This window comes from Boleophthalmus pectinirostris, unplaced genomic scaffold (assembly GCF_026225935.1).
Source record: "Boleophthalmus pectinirostris isolate CB_2022bp ecotype Guang Dong unplaced genomic scaffold, ASM2622593v1 HiC_scaffold_3, whole genome shotgun sequence".
Taxonomy (NCBI): Eukaryota; Metazoa; Chordata; class Actinopteri; order Gobiiformes; family Gobiidae; genus Boleophthalmus; species Boleophthalmus pectinirostris.
Genome location: NW_026571299.1, coordinates 34582345 through 34603968, shown reverse-complemented (window position 1 = coordinate 34603968; position 21624 = coordinate 34582345). Strand labels below are relative to the sequence as shown.

Here is a 21624-nt window from a genome sequence, read left to right as displayed (position 1 = left end):
TGCACTGGGGTGATTTGCAGCCAAGTATGAAGGCTGGGATCAGCTCCTCCAAATCCAAGGCCATGGTTCTCAATCGGAAAAAGGTGGCTTGATCTCTCCAGGTGAGTGAAGAGTCCCTTGCTCAAATGGAGGAGTTCAAGTATCTTGGGGTCTTGTTCACGAGTGATGAAGCGTGAGGCGGATCGGTGCAACATCTGCATTGATGCCGCCACTGTATTGTTGGTGAAGAGGAAACTGAGCCGAAAGGCAAAGCTCTCGATTTACCAGTCAGTCTACGTTCCTACCCTCACCTATGGTCATGAACTTTGGGTAATGACCGAATGGACAAGATCGCAGATACAAACGGCCGAAATTAGTTTCCTCTGTAGGGTGGCTGGGTGCTCCCTTAGAGATAGGGTGAGGAGCTCAGTAGAGCCGCTGCTCCTCCATGTCAAGAGAAGCCAGCTAAGGTGGCTCGGGCATCAGTTCCAGATGCCTCCTATACACCTGCCTCAGAAGGTGTTCCGGGCATGTCCCAGTGGAAGTATACCCCGGGGAAGACCCAGGACACGCTGAAGGGACTATGTCTCTCGGTTGGCCTGGAAACACTTTGGGGTCCTCCCGGAGGAGTTGGAGAAAGTGTCTGGGGTGATGGAAGTCAGGGAGACCCTGCTTAGACTGCTGCCCCTGTGACCCAGCCCCAGATAAGTGTAAGAAAATGGATGGACAGATAAAAATTCATGAACACAAGCAACAATCTGTGAATAAACCCTGCTATCTAGTTTAGACCTCTACGAACATGTTCTGAAATACATGTGGTTCTTGTATTAGTTTAGCAGACAGTGTATTTATGACAACTGTAACACTTCTGGACGTGTTTAAAATGTGCACAGTGAACAGACTGTTAACTATAATTAATAAATCCAAGTTATGGTTAAAAAAAAAAAAATCCTATAATAGTAATTAGTAATCATTTGAAAACAAAGCCAACTTTTTGTAAACTATTCAAATGTAGGGGTCTGTACTTAACAAAACAAAACTAAAATAACGGCTTAAAAGTTTTCAGAAGCATGATAGCTTCAATTAAACTTACATCACCAAGAATTGTAAACGCCTCAGCAAGAGCTTCACCCAGCAGCCCGATTCCCTTGGCAAACAGCTTGTCCAGATGCTCTCGGAAATGCTAGTAGATAACAATAGTATAAGAAAAACAAAGGTAGGGACATTATTTACACAATGAGATAGGATCTACATGCCTTCATTATTTGTCTGTTTTAGCTATACTTACATCTTTATTGGCCCTGTCAGCTCGGACCAGAGTGCCATTCAAACAGGGCTCAACATAGTGGATCTCCTGGTTATACTAAAGAATATACAAGATTATTGATTGCACTATAACGCACAGAATAAATAGCATAATGAATAGTAGAAAATAGCATCACTGGGATAATGAGTGATAAATGCATTCTGGAGCTGTTTTCATCGTGACAATATTCAGGATCACTTACATTATGACAAAATAAAATTGAATTACCATGTGATTACCATAATTACACTTTTAGTTCACTTGCAATTTCCACATTATTATCAGGCTACTACTAGGTAAAGATACAGAAATGGACTAAATAAACACAAAAATGAAAACTTTAAGGAGTAAGACGTACTGCAATTATGTTGAAGAAGTCATCATCTCCGAGTGTGTCCAAAATGGAAGAAACTGTTTGTCTGGCGATGGTCAACCTCAGCCCCTTCATGCTGCCACTCACATCCACCAGAATCACAACGTCTTTGGGTGAAGTGGCAGCCTGTATGTACCTGTGTAAAACAATAATGAGACATGGGAATAACGATTTATATCGTTTGAAAAGCAATATGGTGTACTTACCATTTCCTGTTTCTGCAATCAAAGCCTATGACTCCATGTTCATCTGGGTGCCATTTTACACCTGGAGAAAATACAAAACAATACGTAAGGTGGGTGATTAAAGCCACTGATTTCTAAATTATAGTTACTTCTGTATAATCAACATATCAGTAGTATTGTCTACATTGTCATCAAAAACTGACTATAAATAAAAGTTCTTCAAAATCATTACCAAGTTTATTCTACCATGTGTTACATTTTTGGCACCTGAGAAACACTGTAAATTATATATTTTCTTTTTTTCAAAATAATCAAAATTAAAAACTGATGAACGACAACATATCTGTAATATTGTATTAGATTAGTCAATTTGACTTGTTAAGTTTCAGTACTTAATAATAGAATAATAAATAATAATTTAATTATTGTGCTTAATAACATGTCAGCTAAATCTATTCCTCGCTGCTCAATCCCATTCCTGCAGAGAGTAGGCCTTAAATAACATTGTAACAGTCTGCTGAATGAAGGATCCAGCAGTCTCACTCTGACAAATTCTGATTAATTACAGTCTGTATATATGCATCCTCTCTGATGGTCTGTAAAATTACAACATTAGTCAAATTACTCTTTTTAGTACTTCTATGTCATTTGTTCTAATCTGTTTTTTTTCTCTGCATAGACAGCTGATGGCTCCCTGGAGAGAGCCCTGTTCTTTTTACATTACACACATGGGCAGAGCACGCCTCACCAGGGTACTGCCTGAAGAAGCCTTTGGCGCTCCCAAAGTACTGCCAGATCAGAGTTGGGTCCCTCTCAAAATTCTCCACAAACACTTTATTCAGCGCTTCCGACCAGTACACGCCGTTCACGATGTCTGGATCTTTTAACACAAAGACACAAGTAAATTAAACTGCAATAATGCAGGTCAGCCTGGTGAGTTAGTGGCAGAACAGTTGACCTATGTCCTTTATTGACCTCTGTGAGGTAAGGACAAAACCCTGGGACCGAATTGTCCCCTCCCTCCTGCCTTCAGATGAGCACCTCTTTGTGCACTCAGCAGAGACTTATGGGGAGTCCATTATGGCTGAACAAAAGCAGCAGTGAGCAGCAGACACAAGGCCGTTATAAAACAAGAAGCCAGTAAACAGCTTCAGAATAAGTAACATCCTTGCCTCCCCCGCTTGCTCCTCACACTTTACAATGCCTTGGAGAGACCTGCAGTTTTCTTATCTTTATGTCTAAACTCCTATTGATTCCCAAACTGCACTTCTTGCTGGCCGTGACATTGATACAGCTTCCTTTCTCCCTTCTCTTCCGTGCAGAGGGTAAATAACACCCATATAATCCCACTTTCAGGTTGTGTGCAGCTCACCTTTGTTGTACATGTTGGTGGGCACTTGCACCACGCTGAGGCTGAGGTTGACAGAAAGATTATTGAAATGGTCATTGGGTTCCAGTATGAACTCTCCTCCCAGCTCCACATTATTGCCCTCATCATCCACTTCATTGATCAGCACAGCGTTGAAGTACTCATACTGCAGAGAGGGGGACATATTCAGATGTTATTAGCAGTGCAAGTACTGAGCTTAGGGTAAACACTGTAGGCAGCAGCTCCATCAAACTTTGTCAGCTTCAAGTTGAAAACCAATAAACTGCAATTTACACAATACTTATGTTTTCATAAAGAATAACTGATAGGAAAAAACAAATCCCAAAATTAAACCTGGACTAGATAGGACTAAACTACGACTAGAACAGGACCATATGAAAGTTTACATCAAGACTTAAATGGGATCAAACAAGAGCAAGTGCGAATGCACCCTAAGCTATCAAAACATAAATCATAGGCTGTTGAAGATAATAAGACAACAATAAAATTCCACAGGTATAAAACTGTGATAACTGTGACAAAAAAGTAAATAAGAAATATTCTCAACACATCAAAAGAATCTTATGAACGGCTTTAAGGTAACACATAAACTGTGACTTGGAAGATTTTGGTGGCTAAAATTTTGTAGGGGTTATTGGCGGGCTGTCAGTGCAGTCTTGACTAAAGTGAACAGTTAGTGCGTGGTGCCCTTCACTGCTGCTGCAGAGAGACGAGCTCATCCTGTGTGAGCGGCCTCTGGGTGGCCTCTGCCTCCTTATTGTCTGCGCAGAGAGGAGAAAGAGGAGGAGGAGGAGATTGGCTGATAGACTCTCACACGCCACACTCGAGGGAGGTAGCGCGGGCATCACCATCAAGCAGCCCCTGACAGCTCATACCACGGCTGAGCAGCTCGGTGACGGGGCGAGCGGGCGGGGCAAGCGGCAGGGGAGAGGAACATGCTCGCTCAGCACAAGTGATAGTGCTGAAGAGAGGCGCGTTAACCACCAGGTTATTACTGTAGAGCAGGCCTGGGACACTGCAGCACGGAGACGCCCCACTGACTCTTACACTAGCGCAGTTAGCTCCAGGCCTATGCAGCACTGTGCCCTCTGCTACTGTTACAGTGCAGGGCTCTGCAAACTCACTGTGAGACTCAGGTGGGCCGTGCCTGTCCGCAACTAACAACTTCACCAAAGCTCTTCAGCATGATGAAGCAGACACTTACAATGTCACTTAACATGCTCACATTATGTATAAAACTAAACGGAATGTAAATAAACAGAAAAAAAGAAAATAAAAAAGAAAGAAAGAGTCACTTTAAATGTGTACTACGTTTCTCCTGGAGGGTTCGCCACTTGCTTGTTTCCATGGAGATGTAATACTTAGAATGGAATATTTCACAAATATGGCAAAAACACATAAAGATGAGCAGCTGACACTGGGCCAAGTTACAGGTCAGATCTGTGGAGAGGAGACCCCAGTCATTGCGAGAATGTATGTTTTTTAATTTAATAAAAAATCCTGTAATTGAATAAATTCAAGATGGATAGGTTTTGCATTACACTGTGGAAGATTCCAGGCAAAACAATAATATGGAGACAAGCAAGTGGCATAGCCACCACCAGAAATGTTACATAGTGCACCTTTAATGTGACTAGTTAAATTAATAATAATTTGAATAGCCTAATAAAAACTTGTTCCAAGAACATAAATTGTTATGTAAAGTTGATCACTGACTTAAATGTATTTAAACTCTTGAGGACAGCATTAGTCATCAAGTGCACTGCGAAGTGCTCTGGAGAAGTTTTGATGAGAGGCCTGTCAGTGCTGAGGTATGTGCACCCTTGAACCCCCCGCGCGCGTGGGTCAGGCCCAGCCGCCTCTGTCCCGACTCAGAGCGGCCCCGATAAGAGCAGCTGCCTTATCTCTGCGGTCAGGGAAATGGTGCATGACAAATGTGGTGTCAGCCAGGGCCAGCCTCACTAACTGATGCCAGCGACTAATCTCATGACATGGCATCATTATCACCAGAGAATATTGATTTGAAGTAATTTATTTTATGAGCTTTATGGGATCCAAAAAAAAAACAAAACAACTATAATAATAAAATAAAATGGCAATATTCCTTAACAAAAATTAAAAAGGTATGGGGCTATAAAATGGAAACGTTACAAACAAGCCAATATTATATTAACGCTTTATTATTTATTTCTTAAATGGGTAAAAAATATATATAGTTAGAAGGCATACCAAAAGACAAATTTCTTTAAAAATATCAATCTTTTAAATGGTACATGACTTTGACGCTGTAGTCCCTCTGTCTTGTTCAGGGCGCGTGAACAGCGAGAAAACCGCGGGAAACAGGCTGAATGAAACGTATTCGTATGATGTAAATGCTTCCATTAAGTGTAAAGCGTCGCGTTATTCGAGTATTTTGTGGCTCGACTGCCTTTTCTAATCTCGAATCATGAAAGTGAAACAATGCGCCGCGCTGGAGTTTCATTTATCTTAGTCCAGCGGTGGACAGAGGAGAGGGAGAGAGGGAGAGAGGAGGGAGAGCGCAGTAACTAACGACAGAAATGCTGCATTCTCACTGCAGAGCAGAGCTGCGCTTCTGAAGACCGTAATGCTGTTAACTGAACACCGCCTGCACGTCCTCTTACTGTCTAAATAGGCTAGATTATTCCTGATTTATGTTTCTCGTGCTCCATCTACTGTGGATGAGTGGACCGTAACAGGCCAAACTAGGCGCTTAAACGCCAATTTCCGAAAGAAAAGTTTATTCAAAGGCTATAAACTTATAAATAACTATAACACAAAAATATGCAACTGTAGCCTATATAACCTATACTAATGGTAAACATTTTAATAATAATAAAAAAAATAAAATGTAACTTAGTTCTTTTTGTTGTAAGACAACTGTTTATTATGTTTTGCGCACGCAGTTTTCCTTTACTCTATAAACAGCCAATGAATGCAGCGTGAAGACTCAACAACAAAATATATTACTACTACTAATGATAATAAATAATAAACTATACCACAGGCTGCCTTTAACAACCTCAAAGTGACATCATGGGCAAAGTGAAACAGCGGCAAACTTTGAATCCCTTCTGTGCGCATGACAAAATAAATACAAAATTAAGCTAAGGCTAACGCTACAACATGTTAGCTAACTAAAACAGTAAAACTTTTCTCTAGACGTGTAATTTGTGCTTTTTGCGGCCCATTGTTCTGGCATAAAGGAGACAGTGCCTGGGCTAGGCCTAAGGTCCTAAAAAAGTGAATTTAGAGTTATGGCACTGACGCAGTAGCCTTCAGCGACACCGGCTCTTATCTGAGGAGCTGTGACGGGAGCGCGGTGTGAAGGACGGTGCCAACGCAATTAAAGAGTTTAGGGCCTATTACCCTTGCGCCGCTCCCCTTCCGTCCATCCAAAATGATTCATCCAATTCCACCTTTCTGTGCTTTTGATATTGAATGAAGTTAGTAATATTTCGTTTTGCCCGGTATGGGCCTTACCTGAAGATCCGGGTTCTCTTCGTGCTGATGGTGCGCTTCCTCCGCCGCTTCCACCAGCCGCTAAAGAAAAGATCAGACAAACCAAATCAACAAGAACCGCTAATATGAACCTATGGCCCAGTAGAGATAGTAGCTACCCTAATCTTAAAATGCGCCATGTTCCACCAATGTACCATACTTTAACTCTGCACGAATAGGCCAATTTTTGCAGCAATCAGATATTATATATCCTTTGAATGTTTATGGATAATTAAAAAAAATGTTCATGTTCTGGAATTTTACAATTATTTAAAACTAGTAATTGTGCTTATTTATATTGAAAAACACAAATGCTATGGAAGAAACAAAAATATGTTTTTTTTTTTTCCATCAACATATTTTGAGCACACAAAATAAAAACATGCCCATAAAATTCCGCTACAGTGAAATACTCTGCAGGCATTTACACGTCATATGCAGAGTATAGTGGCTGCAGTAGAGGTGTGAAGTGATTGATTCCAGGTTGTGGTGGTTAGCTGCAGTGTGTGAACAGTCAACAGTCCAATAATAAACAGATCCAGTGAAATGTGCTAGGCTGTGTATTTCCTGAAATGTCAGCACCACAGCCACGGGATCTGAGTGGGTAATTAAAATCTGTCCCACATGTCAAAATAACTGCTAAATAAACACATTTCAGGCTGTGGTGCAAACTACAGTTTGACCTTGTCATCACTCACATGGTCAGCCGGGGGTTAAAAATAGGTAATTTTAGCGCGCGCTTGGTCCAAATATATCACATATATTTGACTGCTCAGTTTAATAGCAGAAAACCTATGCTCCTAGTTATCAGCCTTATCTCCTCTACATCTTATTACCACTTCAATATCTCATATTTCTCACCAAATCAGACCTGCTTTATTAAATTAGGCGTCTTCTCTGAGTGTAATTTACTGGCTCAATTATCACGACACTGACGTGAGTAAGATCAGGTGAAACGAGATAAACCTTATCATTTCCGAGCAGTCCTAGGGAAGGACTGCATTAAAATGGTTACAAGCTCCTGTGAACCGAGGTCACTGAAGCGGCTGGGATTAACCTATGAACACAAAACATCTATAAGAACCTCCTGTACAATGGACTAACCCATAAAAAGGACATGACTCTACAAAACACTTGTATAAAGATAAAGGAGTGTGACTGAACAACCTCTAAAAATATTAGTTATTTTGACTGTGATATCACATATAATATACATTCTTAGAAAATGAACATTTCAGTTGAGTACATTTTCAAAATGTACGAATGTACTGAAAAAGTAAACCACATGCACGTACCCTTGTGGCTTCAGCCTTCTTCCTGAACATCTCCTCCATCCTCACAGCCAGGTTTTTCACCAGCTTCACTCCATCTATTTCCTCAACCTTCACTGCCTTTACTAACTCTTTGGGTTTCTGAAATTAAAAAAAACTTTTTAAATGCAATGTTACAGTAGATGTTAATACACAGTTAATACACATCAGGTGAAGACCATTTAGAGCAGATTAAAACTGATTATAATCTTTATCTAATACTCCATAGAGGTGCGTGATGTTGTCAAACAAGGCCTTTAAGCGTCACACATTGGTCAACAAGCCTCTCTGAGATGAGCGCCTGATAAAACCCGCGCTGCACCCGACAGTGATGGATAGTCTTTATCTGTTTGCCGGCTGATCCGTGCGCTCCTCCGGCTGTGATTGGCTTGAGAGGGCCCTGATGGGTGGCCATTGGGAGGCGCTGCGGCCCAGGGGTGTGCATGGTAAGAGGGTAATTGAAATGGAGTCAACTCACAAGAGAAAGATAATAACGTGTCAAGCTCGGACGATTCTGGGTAATGAACTACACCTCACGTAATGCTGATTTTGCTGGATGCACCGGACCTCCAGTGAAACAGAACAATGCTCGGAGCAATACAGCATTACATAATCCCTAAACCTGCTTATAACTACAAAATGCAAAACATACGAGGCACAATAAGTATAATCTACTCACAATGTCCACTCTCACTATACTTATCTTAAAACAAACCGGTATCCAAACACTTTCAAGGCATCGCGTGGACACAGAATAACACGCGCACTAGTACATGAGGCGACAAATTACCTACTGAAAGGAAGAGTGTGGGACGGCAGTGGAGCAGAACAGTTCATTTCACGCCTGTCCTCCTCGCCTCAGCGCCCCGGCCCCATGCACCCCCCCGAGTCCACCCCCTTCACACAGCCACCGCGCACCTATCCCGTCTTCAACTGGAGGTTATGCCCCATCCATCAAAACCTCTGATCACCAGTATTGATTACCGTAATGGCCAGTGTAGTGGAAACTGAGAAAGTCTAATGCCCTTTTCCCTTTCGCTAAAATCCCAGAGAAATGGGGTAATTCGCCATAAAAGCATCTAATGATCATTGTTAATGAGCGACCTCTAACGACCCGTCAACTCCCTCACAGCTCAGTGCGTTGTGCTGACTCTCCTCAGACATGGTTCTATGACCAGAAACATAGCAAAGTGCTTACATAAACAAAATACATTAAAAAAATCTTATGAGGCCTGATGGCAAAACTCATCACTTCTACATGATACAGGCACAAGGGCCACAAGGTACTCTTGAAGCTAGTCCCAGGTTGGAAATAATGCTGATTTTTTTCCCTAGGAAGGACATCTGACAAAATGTCTGTGCAACTTCAGAAAAGACATAAAATATGTTGGCAAAACATTTCTGAATGAAATTTTGTTGATCAATTAGTTAATTATTATTAGTGACATTTATTTCCTGATATTTGAGTGATTAGTATTTCAGTGTGTCCATATCACAGTTTTGATGTTTTCTGGACCCATTTGCACCAAACAGTAGCAAAGATTTTTAAAACCATGTAATGATTTAGAATAAAGATTTTGGCCATTACCACCAAAAATATGGATTACTCCTCAATGACTGCACCAACAAGAACACCTGGCCTAGCTTACCTCATTCACTAAAATAACAAAGCATGGTTAACATTTTCTTTTAATTTTTGAAATACAAGGTTTATGGATAACATTTTGTAATAACTGTACTTTTATGCTTTTGATTCAATCTTAGCAACTTCTCAATTAGTATCCTCATTTTAACTCTGAATTAAGAAGTTAGTAAATCTGAAACCATTCAACAAACTGTTCAATATGAATTAAGTCATTGTACATGCTTTATTAATGCTCTTATTCCGTTATTATTAAGTGGTTACTGATTTGGCTGAAAATTACAGAATTAAACTATTGCACTCCAATACACCTGTCTTTATATATTAACTTTCTTCTATAGTCTTTTATACAGTATTTAAATAAAATTCATTGTGAGATTCAAACTAAATATCTTACTTCTGGACACGTAGGATTGGAATTTAGGATTCTTTTTCTAAAGCCAACTTGAACGCCCTCCCCATGTTTGCGTGGGCCCCTGGGTGCTGCGTCCTCCCACCCTCCAGGGCAGTACGTCCGGGTGCCGATCCTGGTCACTCCTTTCATGGGGGGGCTGGGTTCAGAGGAGTTTCGAGGTGAGGTGATAGACAGCAGCTCCTAAAAGAATCCCAGAGCAGGAGAGGATTAGTGTGGTGTTGCTCCTTACTAGGACCCCTGTGTACAGATATGCTATTGCTTTATTCAGTTATGTGGAGCAGTAGTCAGTTGGTAGAAATGTAGACCACTGTCCCAAAGACTAGCACTAAAGATCTTGCCGCGTGGGCAAGTGGAATCTTGTCCATGCGGATGTGAGATTATGTAATTGGTCAAGGTGAAATTTGTATTGGAAAAAAATCATTTAGGTGTGCTGGTGTTCCTAAATAGCATTTTTGAATATAATCAAAACTTGCCATCAAAAGATGAATATTTATAATTCTATGCATTCTTTGCAGAGACCAAAGGCATACATTCACATCCCAGATAGGTCAAAGAAGTTACTAGCACTAGAGGAATGAATAGTTTCCTGCATGAAAAAAATTGAATAGGGTCAAAATAAATATTTACATCTAAAAAAAAAACATTGTTATTATCTTGTGTACCAAACTGGGGGGGTGACAATATTTGTGTCATGTCACAATGGCTATGAGTACAAGTGAAACACAAAACTAACAAATAAAACTGCAACAAAATATAGCAAAAGTGAAATGAATCTGTGAGTGTTCAGTTTAGACAAAATGTCTGTACAGTATTTCTTTCTGTGAGTGTTCAGTTTAGACAAAATGTCTGTACAGTATTTCTTTTTGTGTCAAATTTACATTGCAGTGTATGCTATACATGTAAAAACAGGAATATATATCTGTACATCTTCAGTCGCAGCAGATCATTTACACTATACATGTCCTTATGTTTGCCTGTTGACTCTGAGCTGAAGCACACTGAGCACAGATGCACAAAGTGTACAGTGACTACACACTGCATTGCAGTTCTCCAGCATTCACACATCGCCCCACCTCCAGCTGCTTCCCCCTTCGCTCAGCTCCCATTGGACAGGACAGTCCTGCTCCGGGGTACATCCTGATGGCCTCCACACACCAGGCCTTTGAACGCAGAGCACACCTCTGCCATCAAGTGGCCACAAAGTTTAATCTTAGCTCAGGGTGAATGCATTCATCATTAACCCACTCTAGTTTTGGCCAGTTCTTTGTTCAGTCTTTTGTCATGTTGGGATCCAGTGAAAGGGTGAGACTTAAGACTCTGGAGGGATGACACAGGAGGAATCAGAGCACTGCTTAATGGGCCATGTCTGAGAAACACACAGGCCCATACAAACACACACACATGCATGGGCACATGGGCATACACACACAGACACACTCAGTCAGGAGAGCACACCTGAGTCTCTGCTGAAACAGAGCATCAGCATTCGTCTCACAACCTCTACTGTACATGAGTGTGAGTGCACAGACAAATGCAGTGTTCTCATTCAACCAACAAATACTACAACAAATACCTTCTGCAGCAGCTGGGATCCTGAGTATTTGGCTGAGATGGATTTGATTTCTCCCCCAAAGGCAGATGCCCAGAGCTTTACACTACAACAAGACAAAACAAACGACCCTTTAGCTGCTTTTTATTATTAAGACTAAAATCTAATACTCTGTAACTTCATTTTCATTACAAATCAATAAAGCAGTACTAAAGTGGAGTAAGGTGTAATTACAATGAGTTTGTTCTCTTGAGTGAGGGGTTGTCCTCTCGTGCCCCGCTGCTTTAAACACCTTTTATCTTCTCTATAGTCCCCATCCTTCCCTGTCTCTTCTACAGCTCCATCACTCATTTTAATATAGTCATGCACTGCTGATCCTGACCTTCACTCTCTCCCTGATCATTCCTTGCAAATTTCTTGACCTGCACTGGGGTTATTGCTGTTAAAATGTAGGTGAGAACAAAACATGTCAACTTCAAATTTAAAACTTTGTATATCTAGACAGTCAGAAAAAGAGAAGTTTTCCTCCTTCTTCCACTTCTGTCCATCTTGGAGAGACAGAATCTTACTTATGATGTAACCAAGCATTATTTTAACTGAACCAAACTTAAAATGAAACAATTAACTAAGTATACATTTTGAGGATCTTGTTTTTTAAGATTTAAAATAATCTTTATTTTGATGCATATTATTTTATCAAAGTAATTATACACAATATATAGATAAAAAAATGCTTTTTGCTCACCATGTGTTTTTACTCCATTGTAGCCAACTTCTAATACATTTATTAAAATAGCATAGTTAAAACATTTTTAGCTCCATAATGTCCCTATATTCAACACTGACCATTGGTACATTGTGAAACTGTCTGAAATAACTATAAAACATTGGACATGAACAGATTTGCAATTTTTGCTGAATCTGCAGTTTTTGTAGTTTCCTCAAAACTTTATTAATTTATAATTTAAAGTTGTAGTATTGTTATGATCCTTTCACTGTGTATTTTACAGTATGTTGAACAAATAGTTGAGGGTGGATAGTGAAAGTTGCCATGCTGTTTCTTTACTCACACTGACTGAGGAATGCCCGGCTGCTGCTGCTGGGGCTGGGAGCCCTGCACCGCCACCGCTTTGAAACAAATAAAAATCCACAGCACGAGGAAAGTACCGCTGCATTTGGGCGAAAACAAAATCCTCACGTTCCCCTGCATCTTTATTGCCAAACACTGAATAAAAAATGTAAAAATCGGCGAGTGAAATAAAGAGTGTGGCGTGGAGTGTGAACAGATGTGTGGTGGTTAATGCGCCTCCTCCAGCGACGTACGTCCAGCACGTCCACTACTGTAAGCCACTGTAGAGACAGACCACAGACTGTAGAGCTCCTCTCCCGCTCCCCGTGCCCCCTTCGACTCGTGCGCAGGAAAACCCCGTGTGAGTGGACGCACGCTCACACCTTACAAACATCTCACCACCGGCTTTTAAACCTAATAGTTCAAAATGGCGTCACGTTTGACTGTAAAACCCCCAACAAAAAACAATTAGCACATACTATGGAATTAAAAAGAAGTTTGGTCAGCACAAATCTTGTCAGCCGAAAAGGACTGCTTTTTCTCCAAAAATGCGACAAAAATGTTATGGGTTCAGTACTATAAAAATCCTGAATAATAGCCAAATTTGTGTGTAAAATAAAATCTTTGAGTGCATGCTTTATAGCCAGCAGCAACAAATGAGTAAGATAAATTCAAAATCACATCGCAAATGCAAATGTGATAACATTTCTTTCATTTTCAACAAGGGTATTTAAAAATGCGGTGTATGTGAATAAAATCGCTGACTTGTTTGTATTACATCTTTGGCGGTGTTGTGATGAGTATTATAACAGAATGGTGATAACGCGGGCAGATGATCTGATAACAGCCCGGGCATAGAGACGAGGGCCTACTCTCTTTCTCTCTCTTTACCAGTCAGCTTGGTGCCTCCTCGGCCGCCCCGTTTGGACTTGAAGGTTTTGTTAGTACAGTAATTGCGTCGTACATCAAAGTTGTGAGGAGCCCTGTACACGTCTGGCACGCGCCGATAAGACTCCCCCTGATTGGCTGACGGACAATATCATCCGGGCCATACACTCAACGCTTTAATTAACTATCGACGGTGGATAAAAGTGCTGCTCTGTCACGATAATGGACAAAATCATCCCACTGGAGGGACGGTTTTAACGGTGAGGTGCCTGTTCCATATAGCGCTAAAGGGGACAAAGACAGTGAGACCTGTCCTGGGGCGAGTGTGATTTTAGACAGTATAACACGAATTCAGTTAAAATTAGAAGTAGTGGGGTCATGGGTCACGTGTCAAACTCCGAGGTAATATTCAAAAATGTATTTATTGGAAAATTTACGTCTACACCTTTTACAAGATTAAAACTATGCTATGCCTTTGAAATACAGTTGTACACCATTTGTTTTGTCTCTAAGATATAACTTTAATTTTGTAATATTATATTTTTGTTACCATTTATGATTTCCATTTACCATTTGTAGTCGACCTTTAGCACAATTCTGTACTTTATAAGCATTTTAAATCATACAATTCAGTTATTAACGCTAGTCGCTGTCCATGGTGCTGAATTGACAATTCTCTTAGTTTCTGCATTTCTGAAGCTTTTCCAAGTATCGTAAAGAAAGAAAACTATCTCTGAACATCAAATTGATTATTTGTTTGTTTTGAGTTACAATGCAGATTAGCTGGATTTCTGTGAACTGTTGAATCAAACAGTTAATCTCAGGCTTGACTTGATTGCACGTAAACCTCTTACAAGGTGAAGCTCAGGGCACTTGGCTGTGGGTAAACCAGACAGATTAACCCTGTTTTGTGCCCTCAGCCACACCAACATTAAGTGGACATTGAGTTTTGTCATTCATGTTATATTATTCATGTTATATGACTTTCTTACTTGAGAAAATGTCAGCAAATATCCTTCAGTAAAGGAAATGGAAATTTGTATTGAAATTAAGGCTTTATATATTTAGTGAAAAGAGTGAAAGCATATAAAAATATATATATTTACCATTTCATATATACAGAACACAAGACCAACATCATGGGCAAAATGCATCTGTAGTTTGAGGCAAAACTAAATAAATGGGACTTGCATGCTCATGGGCAGTGTGCCCTATATGTTATCTTGTGTTCTTGGGTACAGCTGATAGTGTGTAAATAAAAGCTTAAGTGGTCACTTAAGGGCACTAAAAGGGTTAAATATGATCATTCAACACACAAACACTGTTTTCAGAACATAACAGAATATGCCATGAAAGCAATGGGTACAAAGGCAATGGGCTTTTACTAATATACTACTATATTCATACTAATATACTTACTGCTGAAAGAGAGGTAGATAGTTAGATATAGATACATAGATGTTTCAGTTGAACCTCTACTTAATTAAGCATTATAAAATTGAAGTGAACTGGTTTACTTTACAGCTTTAACCAAAGTTTCACATCTAATCAATAGCTGAGAATATTCAATGCTCCATTTAGCTAATGGGAATAGTTACTAAATCAAATGTAAAAAATGAGGACGGTAATTAGACACATTAAAACAAAATGCAACAAAGCAACAATAGCTACAGTAAAAACAAAGCACAACATTACTCCTCATCAAACTCCAAAAGTTAAACCAGACACCTCCAACTCATTGCGTGACTGTCTCCTTTATTGCAACCCTGCTTTTGTCTCAAAGTTAATTACCCAAATGAGGGATAATGAGTGAGGGAACAAACCACACAAAGACTTCATATAATTCAAATTACACACGTCTGTCTTATTGATTATATTGACAGTAAAACATTAAGTAAACATCTGTTGTATAAGCTCTGTTAACAACCTGGTGTATCCTTGATTAAACTTTGTCTGACCTTTGTTTTTTAACACTGCTCAGGGGGGTGGAGTGTAGGATGAGGATAGAGCTACCTTGAGGAACTATTTCTGTCCACATTCTTTGAAAAAACCTTTCTATTTATAGTAACACATTTCTACCATGTGCTATAGCATTTGCTGTCATAGCGCTGATCCGTCAAAGATGCTTGTTCTCCTTATCCTGTTGACGTGTCTTTGTAATCAAGCAAAAGGGTGGGGATTAGAAGTCATCACCTGTAGATAGTACTGTACTTATTCTACGACTGACGTTCGGACTTCTCACAACTAGTTTCGGGCATCTCTCTTCACCATGCCGGGGTCAGTTTTCCATCCAAATGCTTCAATGTACTTTGGCCCACCGGAGGACCCCCCTCTCTCCCGCCCAGGCTACATCTTCCTCGCGGTCATTATGGCGTTTTTCACGGGACTGGCCACCGTGCTAAATGGTACAGTGATCATTGTGTCCCTGATGCACAAACAGCTGAGGCAGCCACTCAACTACGCTCTGGTGAACCTGGCAGTGGCTGACCTGGGCAGTGCTCTGTTCGGGGGCGCCCTCACCGTCATCACCAATGCCCACGGATACTTCTCTCTGGGGCGCACAGGCTGTGTTCTGGAGGGCTTTGCGGTTGCCTTGTGTGGTAGGTGCAAAGCACTTGTCTTACTACATGTTTTGTAAAGGATTAGCCAATCTTATGGCTGATCTGAGAACAATCTGGATAGGCTATGATTTAACTATATATGTATATATGGGTGGGTGTGCTTAAAATATTTATTTAGTTTAAAGAAAGTTTGTTTGTTTTTTCCCAATATTATCAGTATTTTGTCAGTAGTTATTTCTAATATTTTTAGTACATGTTTTATAACCATCATAAAAAATTTTTTGGTTTGAACCAAAACTCATAAGCTCCTAGTTCTAGATAAAGGAATAACACCTCAACAGAGTCAAGCAAGTGGCACACCCCCTGCAGAAAAGTGACATAGTGCTCCTTTAAATGTTTTCTCATTCCTTCATATCTTTTCTTGTGTTTAGGTATCACATCACTCTGCACAGTGGCTCTGATTGCAGTTGAGAGGATGTTTGTTGTCTGTAAACCTCTTGGACCCATCTCCTTTGATAAGACCCATGCGCTGGTGGGCATTGGCTTTTCGTGGCTGTGGTCCTTAGCGTGGAACCTGCCCCCTCTGTTTGGATGGGGCAGATATGAGCTGGAAGGAATCGGGACATCCTGTGCTCCAGACTGGCACAACAGAGAGCCCAGCAATGTGTCCTATATCATGTCATACTTTACTGTGTGCTTTGCTGTTCCCTTTGCATTCATAGTGCTGTCATATGGGAAACTGCTATGGACTCTACACAAGGTTAACAAATTAACACAGTTGAATAGTTTAATTTATTTGATTGATTTAGACAGGTTTAATAGCTGCTATTTACTCTTGGTTAAGTCCTTAAGTAGTTTAAGCATAGCCCTGGATCAGTCCTGGATTACGTCATGATCAAATTTGTTCAGAGCTGTATTAAGCCCTTATTGATAAATACCATTTGGTCCTAGTTTAATTGTTGTGGATAAAGATTAGTTTGGATTTTGATACTATATAGTTAAGATCATGATTAACAAAATATATTTTTGTTTTCTTGAATAAATATTAGTTCTCATTGTGAATTTTCAATTATTTTTTCCCCAGGTGTCAAAGAGGGAGGGTGTAGAAGGAGGTGCAGTGGCCAAAGGTGAGACTCGAGTGGCCTTCATGGTGGTCCTAATGGTCCTGACATTTTTGGTGAGCTGGTTGCCTTATGCCTCTCTTGCTATGACTGTGGTATTCCTCCCTGGTGTGCCCATTTCCCCTCTGGTGGGGACTGTCCCTGTTTACCTGGCAAAAAGCAGCACAGCCTACAACCCCATCATCTACATATACCTCAACAAACAGGTACGTCACTGAAAGTAATGTTTGAGTGTAGATTGCAGTAAATGTGGTTTAAGTCATAGGGCTGTGAGCACCATCTAGTGGTAACTAATATTTGTGGCTATTGAAAAACCTTGCAGAATCATTTTTTTCCTCCTTTCTTTCTACTTTTCATATTTTACTTTGTTAAAATGTAAACATGAAAACTAAAATCTATCATGTATGTAATTTGCATTGTCAATTAAGTGAACAATTATCAAATGGGTTGTTCCATCATTTATCCGTTTAAGGTCACAAAAAAAAAAAAAAAAAAAAAAAAAAAAAATATAATATAATATATATTATATATATATATATATATATATATATATATATATATATATATATAATAAATAAATACTGCATTGACTCTTTGGTGGATCACATTTACCCATAATAAATCAATCTGTAATAATAATCTGTAATAACTCAATTGTTTCAGTCAATTCTGCAACTAATTGAACCCTGTCTTAAAATACAAGTGAAAAAAAGATTTTTGCATCGTTTTGTCATGTGTATTCTACTAAACACTTGAAAAAAATCTTGTTGCAGTTTCGTAAGTATGCGGTGCCGTTCCTGTTGTGTCGTCCTGGACAGCTTATGGAAGATGAAGGATCTGAGGCAACCACTATGGTAGAGTCTGGGGTCTCCAAAGTGTCTCCATCGTGACTGAGTACAAAAGTCAAAACACTGTAATGAATCTGTGTGCTATTGTAGATATATCACATGTACAGCTGTATTTTATATAGTGTTACTGGTGCAATGAAATCAGGTCAGATTAATTTTACCTTAAGTCATTTAATGATAAAACAATAGAAAATAATGTGATTTAAATAGACCAACATAAAATAAATATACAAAAATGTGATAATACAAAACCTATGGGATTAGAGTAAAGCATTGCTACTGAGTGAAATTATCTTTACCAATTAAAAAACTTAAGGAAAAAGGCTTTCAAGTAAAGATTATCATGGGTTTTTCCATATGTTTGTACATAATTTACATAAGAGTTCTTGTTTACACAGAATATGAATATGAAACATTAATAGTTTAAATTGTAATTAGAAAAAAATATTAAGAAAGCAAATTCAAATCAGTAGGTGTCTTTGTAAACGGTTTCAATTTTTTATCTGGAAACAAAGGGACAGTGCACCTTTTTTTAAAATACTCTTTCACTCCCAGCATTTTCAGGTGAGGTGTCAATCACAATTATAGATTCCACTAAACCACAGTCACAAAAATACAAAATTGTATCACCTTGATACACAAGTCTTAGAAAAAGGGAAAAAACAAAGCACTATACATTTACTTGTGCAAAGACAAACAACTATGTGCTAATATTAAAGTTCATATCATTGGTAGAAACCAAATCCTTATTTTATTTTCTCAGGAATCCCTGACTTGAGGTAAAAGTAAGTTATTTTCTCTTTAGTTTTACACTTTGAAAAGTGTATAAAATAATGCATATCTTAAGTTCATCAGCACTGTATTTGCTACGAATAGTACAATGTGCCTGTGCATTGGTCCTTTTATGACAGTCATCAACAAAAGGACAAAACATGTTTAACTCACAAAGAATTCAAAGAGCCCTTTCAATGTGCACACAAAATGGAAAAACCTACAGATTCATGATTAGTAATCAGCTGAGAACAGAACATATACTCTCCTGTGCATTTTAAATACTTCATGAACATGGACCCCTTTGCGATTAATTGCTAAAATATTATCTTGACCAATAAAAAGATAAAAAAAAGTGATGTCTCTGTCCTCTGGTTGGTCTTTCTGTTTTTCCTTAAAGCTCCCAACACCAAATGTCTTTAACAGGACTTCCATGGAAAGCTCTTATGGGACGATTTCACAAACAGATCAAATAGACAGAATGATATGTGGTCACCTTGGCCTAACGAGGTATACAGGCCGACTGAGAGAGAAGGAAAGGGCAAATATTGCTTAGGCTCTCTGCAGCGTCCTGACAAGAGGACACAATCTTGTCCTCATCCTAAAATACTTCTTACTCTGTGTGGACAATTTAAATTGATCAGGACAGTTTAAATGGAAATGATCAACAGGAATAAATGGGGGGAAAAAATCACAGCACTTGCTGTAAGTAACTCATCTAAATCCATTGAGCTTTTTCAGTCTTCCAGCAGCAACTAGGTGTTAATAGGGGCCTGGTGAAACGGATTAAAGCAAACAAACAAAGCAGTTTTGATAATTGCACCATGCTTTTTTAACAAATGTGCATATTCAAAACTACTACCACTACATACACAAAAATGTGCATTATGAATTAAATTAAATCACACTGCGTCACTCAGCCTGGCCTCCCAAATGACCTTGACCTCATGCAACAGTTTCTAGGAAGAACATCATCTATATTTGTATTACACCCTTAGCACACTGCAGTGCTGTGGTGTTTTAACACAAGTTGATGCATATTCACATAAAAATAAAAGGGAAAATTGTATACCCTCTAAAAGAAAACATGTTTTTTTGTTATAGGAGTTGGAACCATATTGCTGATATTTAAAATGATACATAATTACAAAATATAAATCTCTTTACAAAGTTGTTGTATAATACAATGTACAGCAATGAAATATTAATCAGGCTATTCTAAAATTTTAAATAACCTGCCTTCTAGTGCATTATTACAAATGCGTTTGTCACTTTAAAAGTACATCTCCAGGTGAAAAATGCTATAATTAGGACCGCCATGTCCTGCATTATCTAATATAACTCTGGTGGTGCTTTTACTGTTACCTAGAAATAATAAAGTGGGGTCAGCTAAAACTAAGAGGGAGATATGCCTTTCTATGCTTGCATTGAAAACTTGCATGATATGCCAAACCTTAGTAAAGTGACTGAGGTAATGACATCAAAAATCTGATTGTCATCACCCTTTGAGACCACCCTGTATGCCCCTCCGCCATTGGTCCAGGTCTTTCACTGCATCAGTGTCCCCTCGTCCAATTGGCTACAGGGTGTGCCCCCTCCAGGCCAAGGCTTCGAGTGTACTCCTGCACCGGGACCTTGTTTGGGCAGAGAACAGGTGAACACAATGTTTTATGCCTTTCTCCTCAGGTGTAAAGGCACTTCTTTTGGTTAGAGCCAACAGATGCATTTATGTTTAACTGATTGTTTCTGAAAAAGTTTGAATGTTTCAGCAGCCACTGCTATAAAGTGGTGATACAGATCATCTCATCTGCTAGGTCCTCCTCATAGTGAGCACGTGGCTCTGCCTCAGGCTCCTCGTCACTGTAGCTGGCTGCATTGTCCGGCAGGTCATAGTCCCTGGGGTTCAGTATCGGAAACACACTGACCCCATTGATACCTGGTGCCATGCCTCCATTTAACAAGTGACTGGCTGCACTCTCCATCTCATCTATTGTCATTTCACATGCATCTGCAATCTCATGCTTAGTGGCAGCCACAAAATTAGGATCCTTGGCAAATCTCCCAAGACCTTCTGATATCAAAACCTAATGGAAAAAAAAATGTTACAATGTTACAAATGTTATAATCTTGTTACAATGTTTACATAACCTGAAGCAGCTACTGAAAAATGTTGTTCTAACTCACCGCTTCAACCAGGCTGGTGGCACTGCCCCTCTTTTGGTGGTACTGGCTGTGGTACTCCGGTGGCACTTGAAGGTGAAGTGGAGAGTAGATCCTCTGGGAGAACTCAGGGTCATCTGTGTACCAAGAGCTCTTTCGGACAGACACCTGGCTGCTAGCCACGCTCTCCCTGTGAGGGTGGTCCACGCGAATCAGAGGGGTGTAGTAGGGTGACTGCTCTTTACTGGCTGGGGTGGTGGGGGGTGTGGCCCAGGAGCGAGTGGAGCGGGTCGGGGAGAGGCGGTGGGCTCTGCTGGAGTCCAGTCCTGCTACAGCCATGACCTGCCAAAATCATTAAATTATTATAACCTTGAGAAACATGTTTAAATGTTCAATAGTGTGTAGACTGCTGTACCTGGTGCTGCATAAGGTGCAGTGGTAACGCAGTGCGCTGATGTGGAAGCTCATCCTGACTACTTTGCCTGCGCAGACACTCAAAGTTGAAAGATGGTCTCCTGTGACCTAAATTACACAAAAC

General features: G+C 39.8%; 3 protein-coding genes across 10 annotated transcripts in view; 1 reads left to right on the top strand and 2 right to left on the bottom strand.

Moving 5' to 3' along the window:
• The window catches only part of cacna2d3 (calcium channel, voltage dependent, alpha2/delta subunit 3), a 34153-nt gene extending 21275 nt beyond the window's left edge, over window positions 1–12878 (bottom strand). The window contains exons 1-11 of the mRNA XM_055160343.1: window positions 12739–12878; window positions 11693–11774; window positions 10102–10299; window positions 8048–8164; window positions 6735–6794; window positions 3216–3378; window positions 2592–2723; window positions 1865–1925; window positions 1644–1794; window positions 1268–1342; window positions 1073–1162 (exon numbers count right to left, since the gene is read on the bottom strand). Coding sequence (XP_055016318.1) covers window positions 1073–1162; window positions 1268–1342; window positions 1644–1794; window positions 1865–1925; window positions 2592–2723; window positions 3216–3378; window positions 6735–6794; window positions 8048–8164; window positions 10102–10299; window positions 11693–11774; window positions 12739–12878 — 1269 coding nt within the window. The remainder of the gene's footprint in view (window positions 1–1072; window positions 1163–1267; window positions 1343–1643; window positions 1795–1864; window positions 1926–2591; window positions 2724–3215; window positions 3379–6734; window positions 6795–8047; window positions 8165–10101; window positions 10300–11692; window positions 11775–12738) is intronic.
• A 3013-nt stretch (window positions 12879–15891) lies between these two features.
• On the top strand, window positions 15892–18197 carry LOC110168645 (parapinopsin-like). Its single transcript, XM_020934117.1, has 4 exons — window positions 15892–16225; window positions 16618–16946; window positions 17271–17513; window positions 18081–18197. The coding sequence occupies exons 1-4, from the start codon at window positions 15895–15897 to the stop codon at window positions 18195–18197; spliced, it is 1020 nt and encodes a 339-aa protein (XP_020789776.1). The 5' UTR covers window positions 15892–15894.
• A 173-nt stretch (window positions 18198–18370) lies between these two features.
• Window positions 18371–21624, bottom strand: part of cacna1da (calcium channel, voltage-dependent, L type, alpha 1D subunit, a) — a 47995-nt gene continuing 44741 nt past the window's right edge. For all 8 annotated transcript variants that reach the window (XM_055160405.1, XM_055160408.1, XM_055160410.1 and 5 more), the window contains 3 exons: window positions 21502–21608; window positions 21111–21428; window positions 18371–21010 (listed from right to left, as the gene is read on the bottom strand). In XM_055160405.1, coding sequence (XP_055016380.1) covers window positions 20705–21010; window positions 21111–21428; window positions 21502–21608 — 731 coding nt within the window. In that variant the 3' untranslated portion in view covers window positions 18371–20704. The remainder of the gene's footprint in view (window positions 21011–21110; window positions 21429–21501; window positions 21609–21624) is intronic.

What these genes read in the sequence shown, in the direction of transcription:
- LOC110168645 (XM_020934117.1), top strand. Translation starts at nt 15,895, where the DNA reads ATGCCGGGGTCAGTTTTCCATCCAAATGCTTCAATGTACTTTGGCCCA. An exon ending in CTTTGCGGTTGCCTTGTGTG is followed by an intron (nt 16,226 to 16,617) that starts GTAGGTGCAAAG and finishes TCTTGTGTTTAG; the next exon opens with GTATCACATCACTCTGCACA. An exon ending in ACATATACCTCAACAAACAG is followed by an intron (nt 17,514 to 18,080) that starts GTACGTCACTGA and finishes ATCTTGTTGCAG; the next exon opens with TTTCGTAAGTATGCGGTGCC.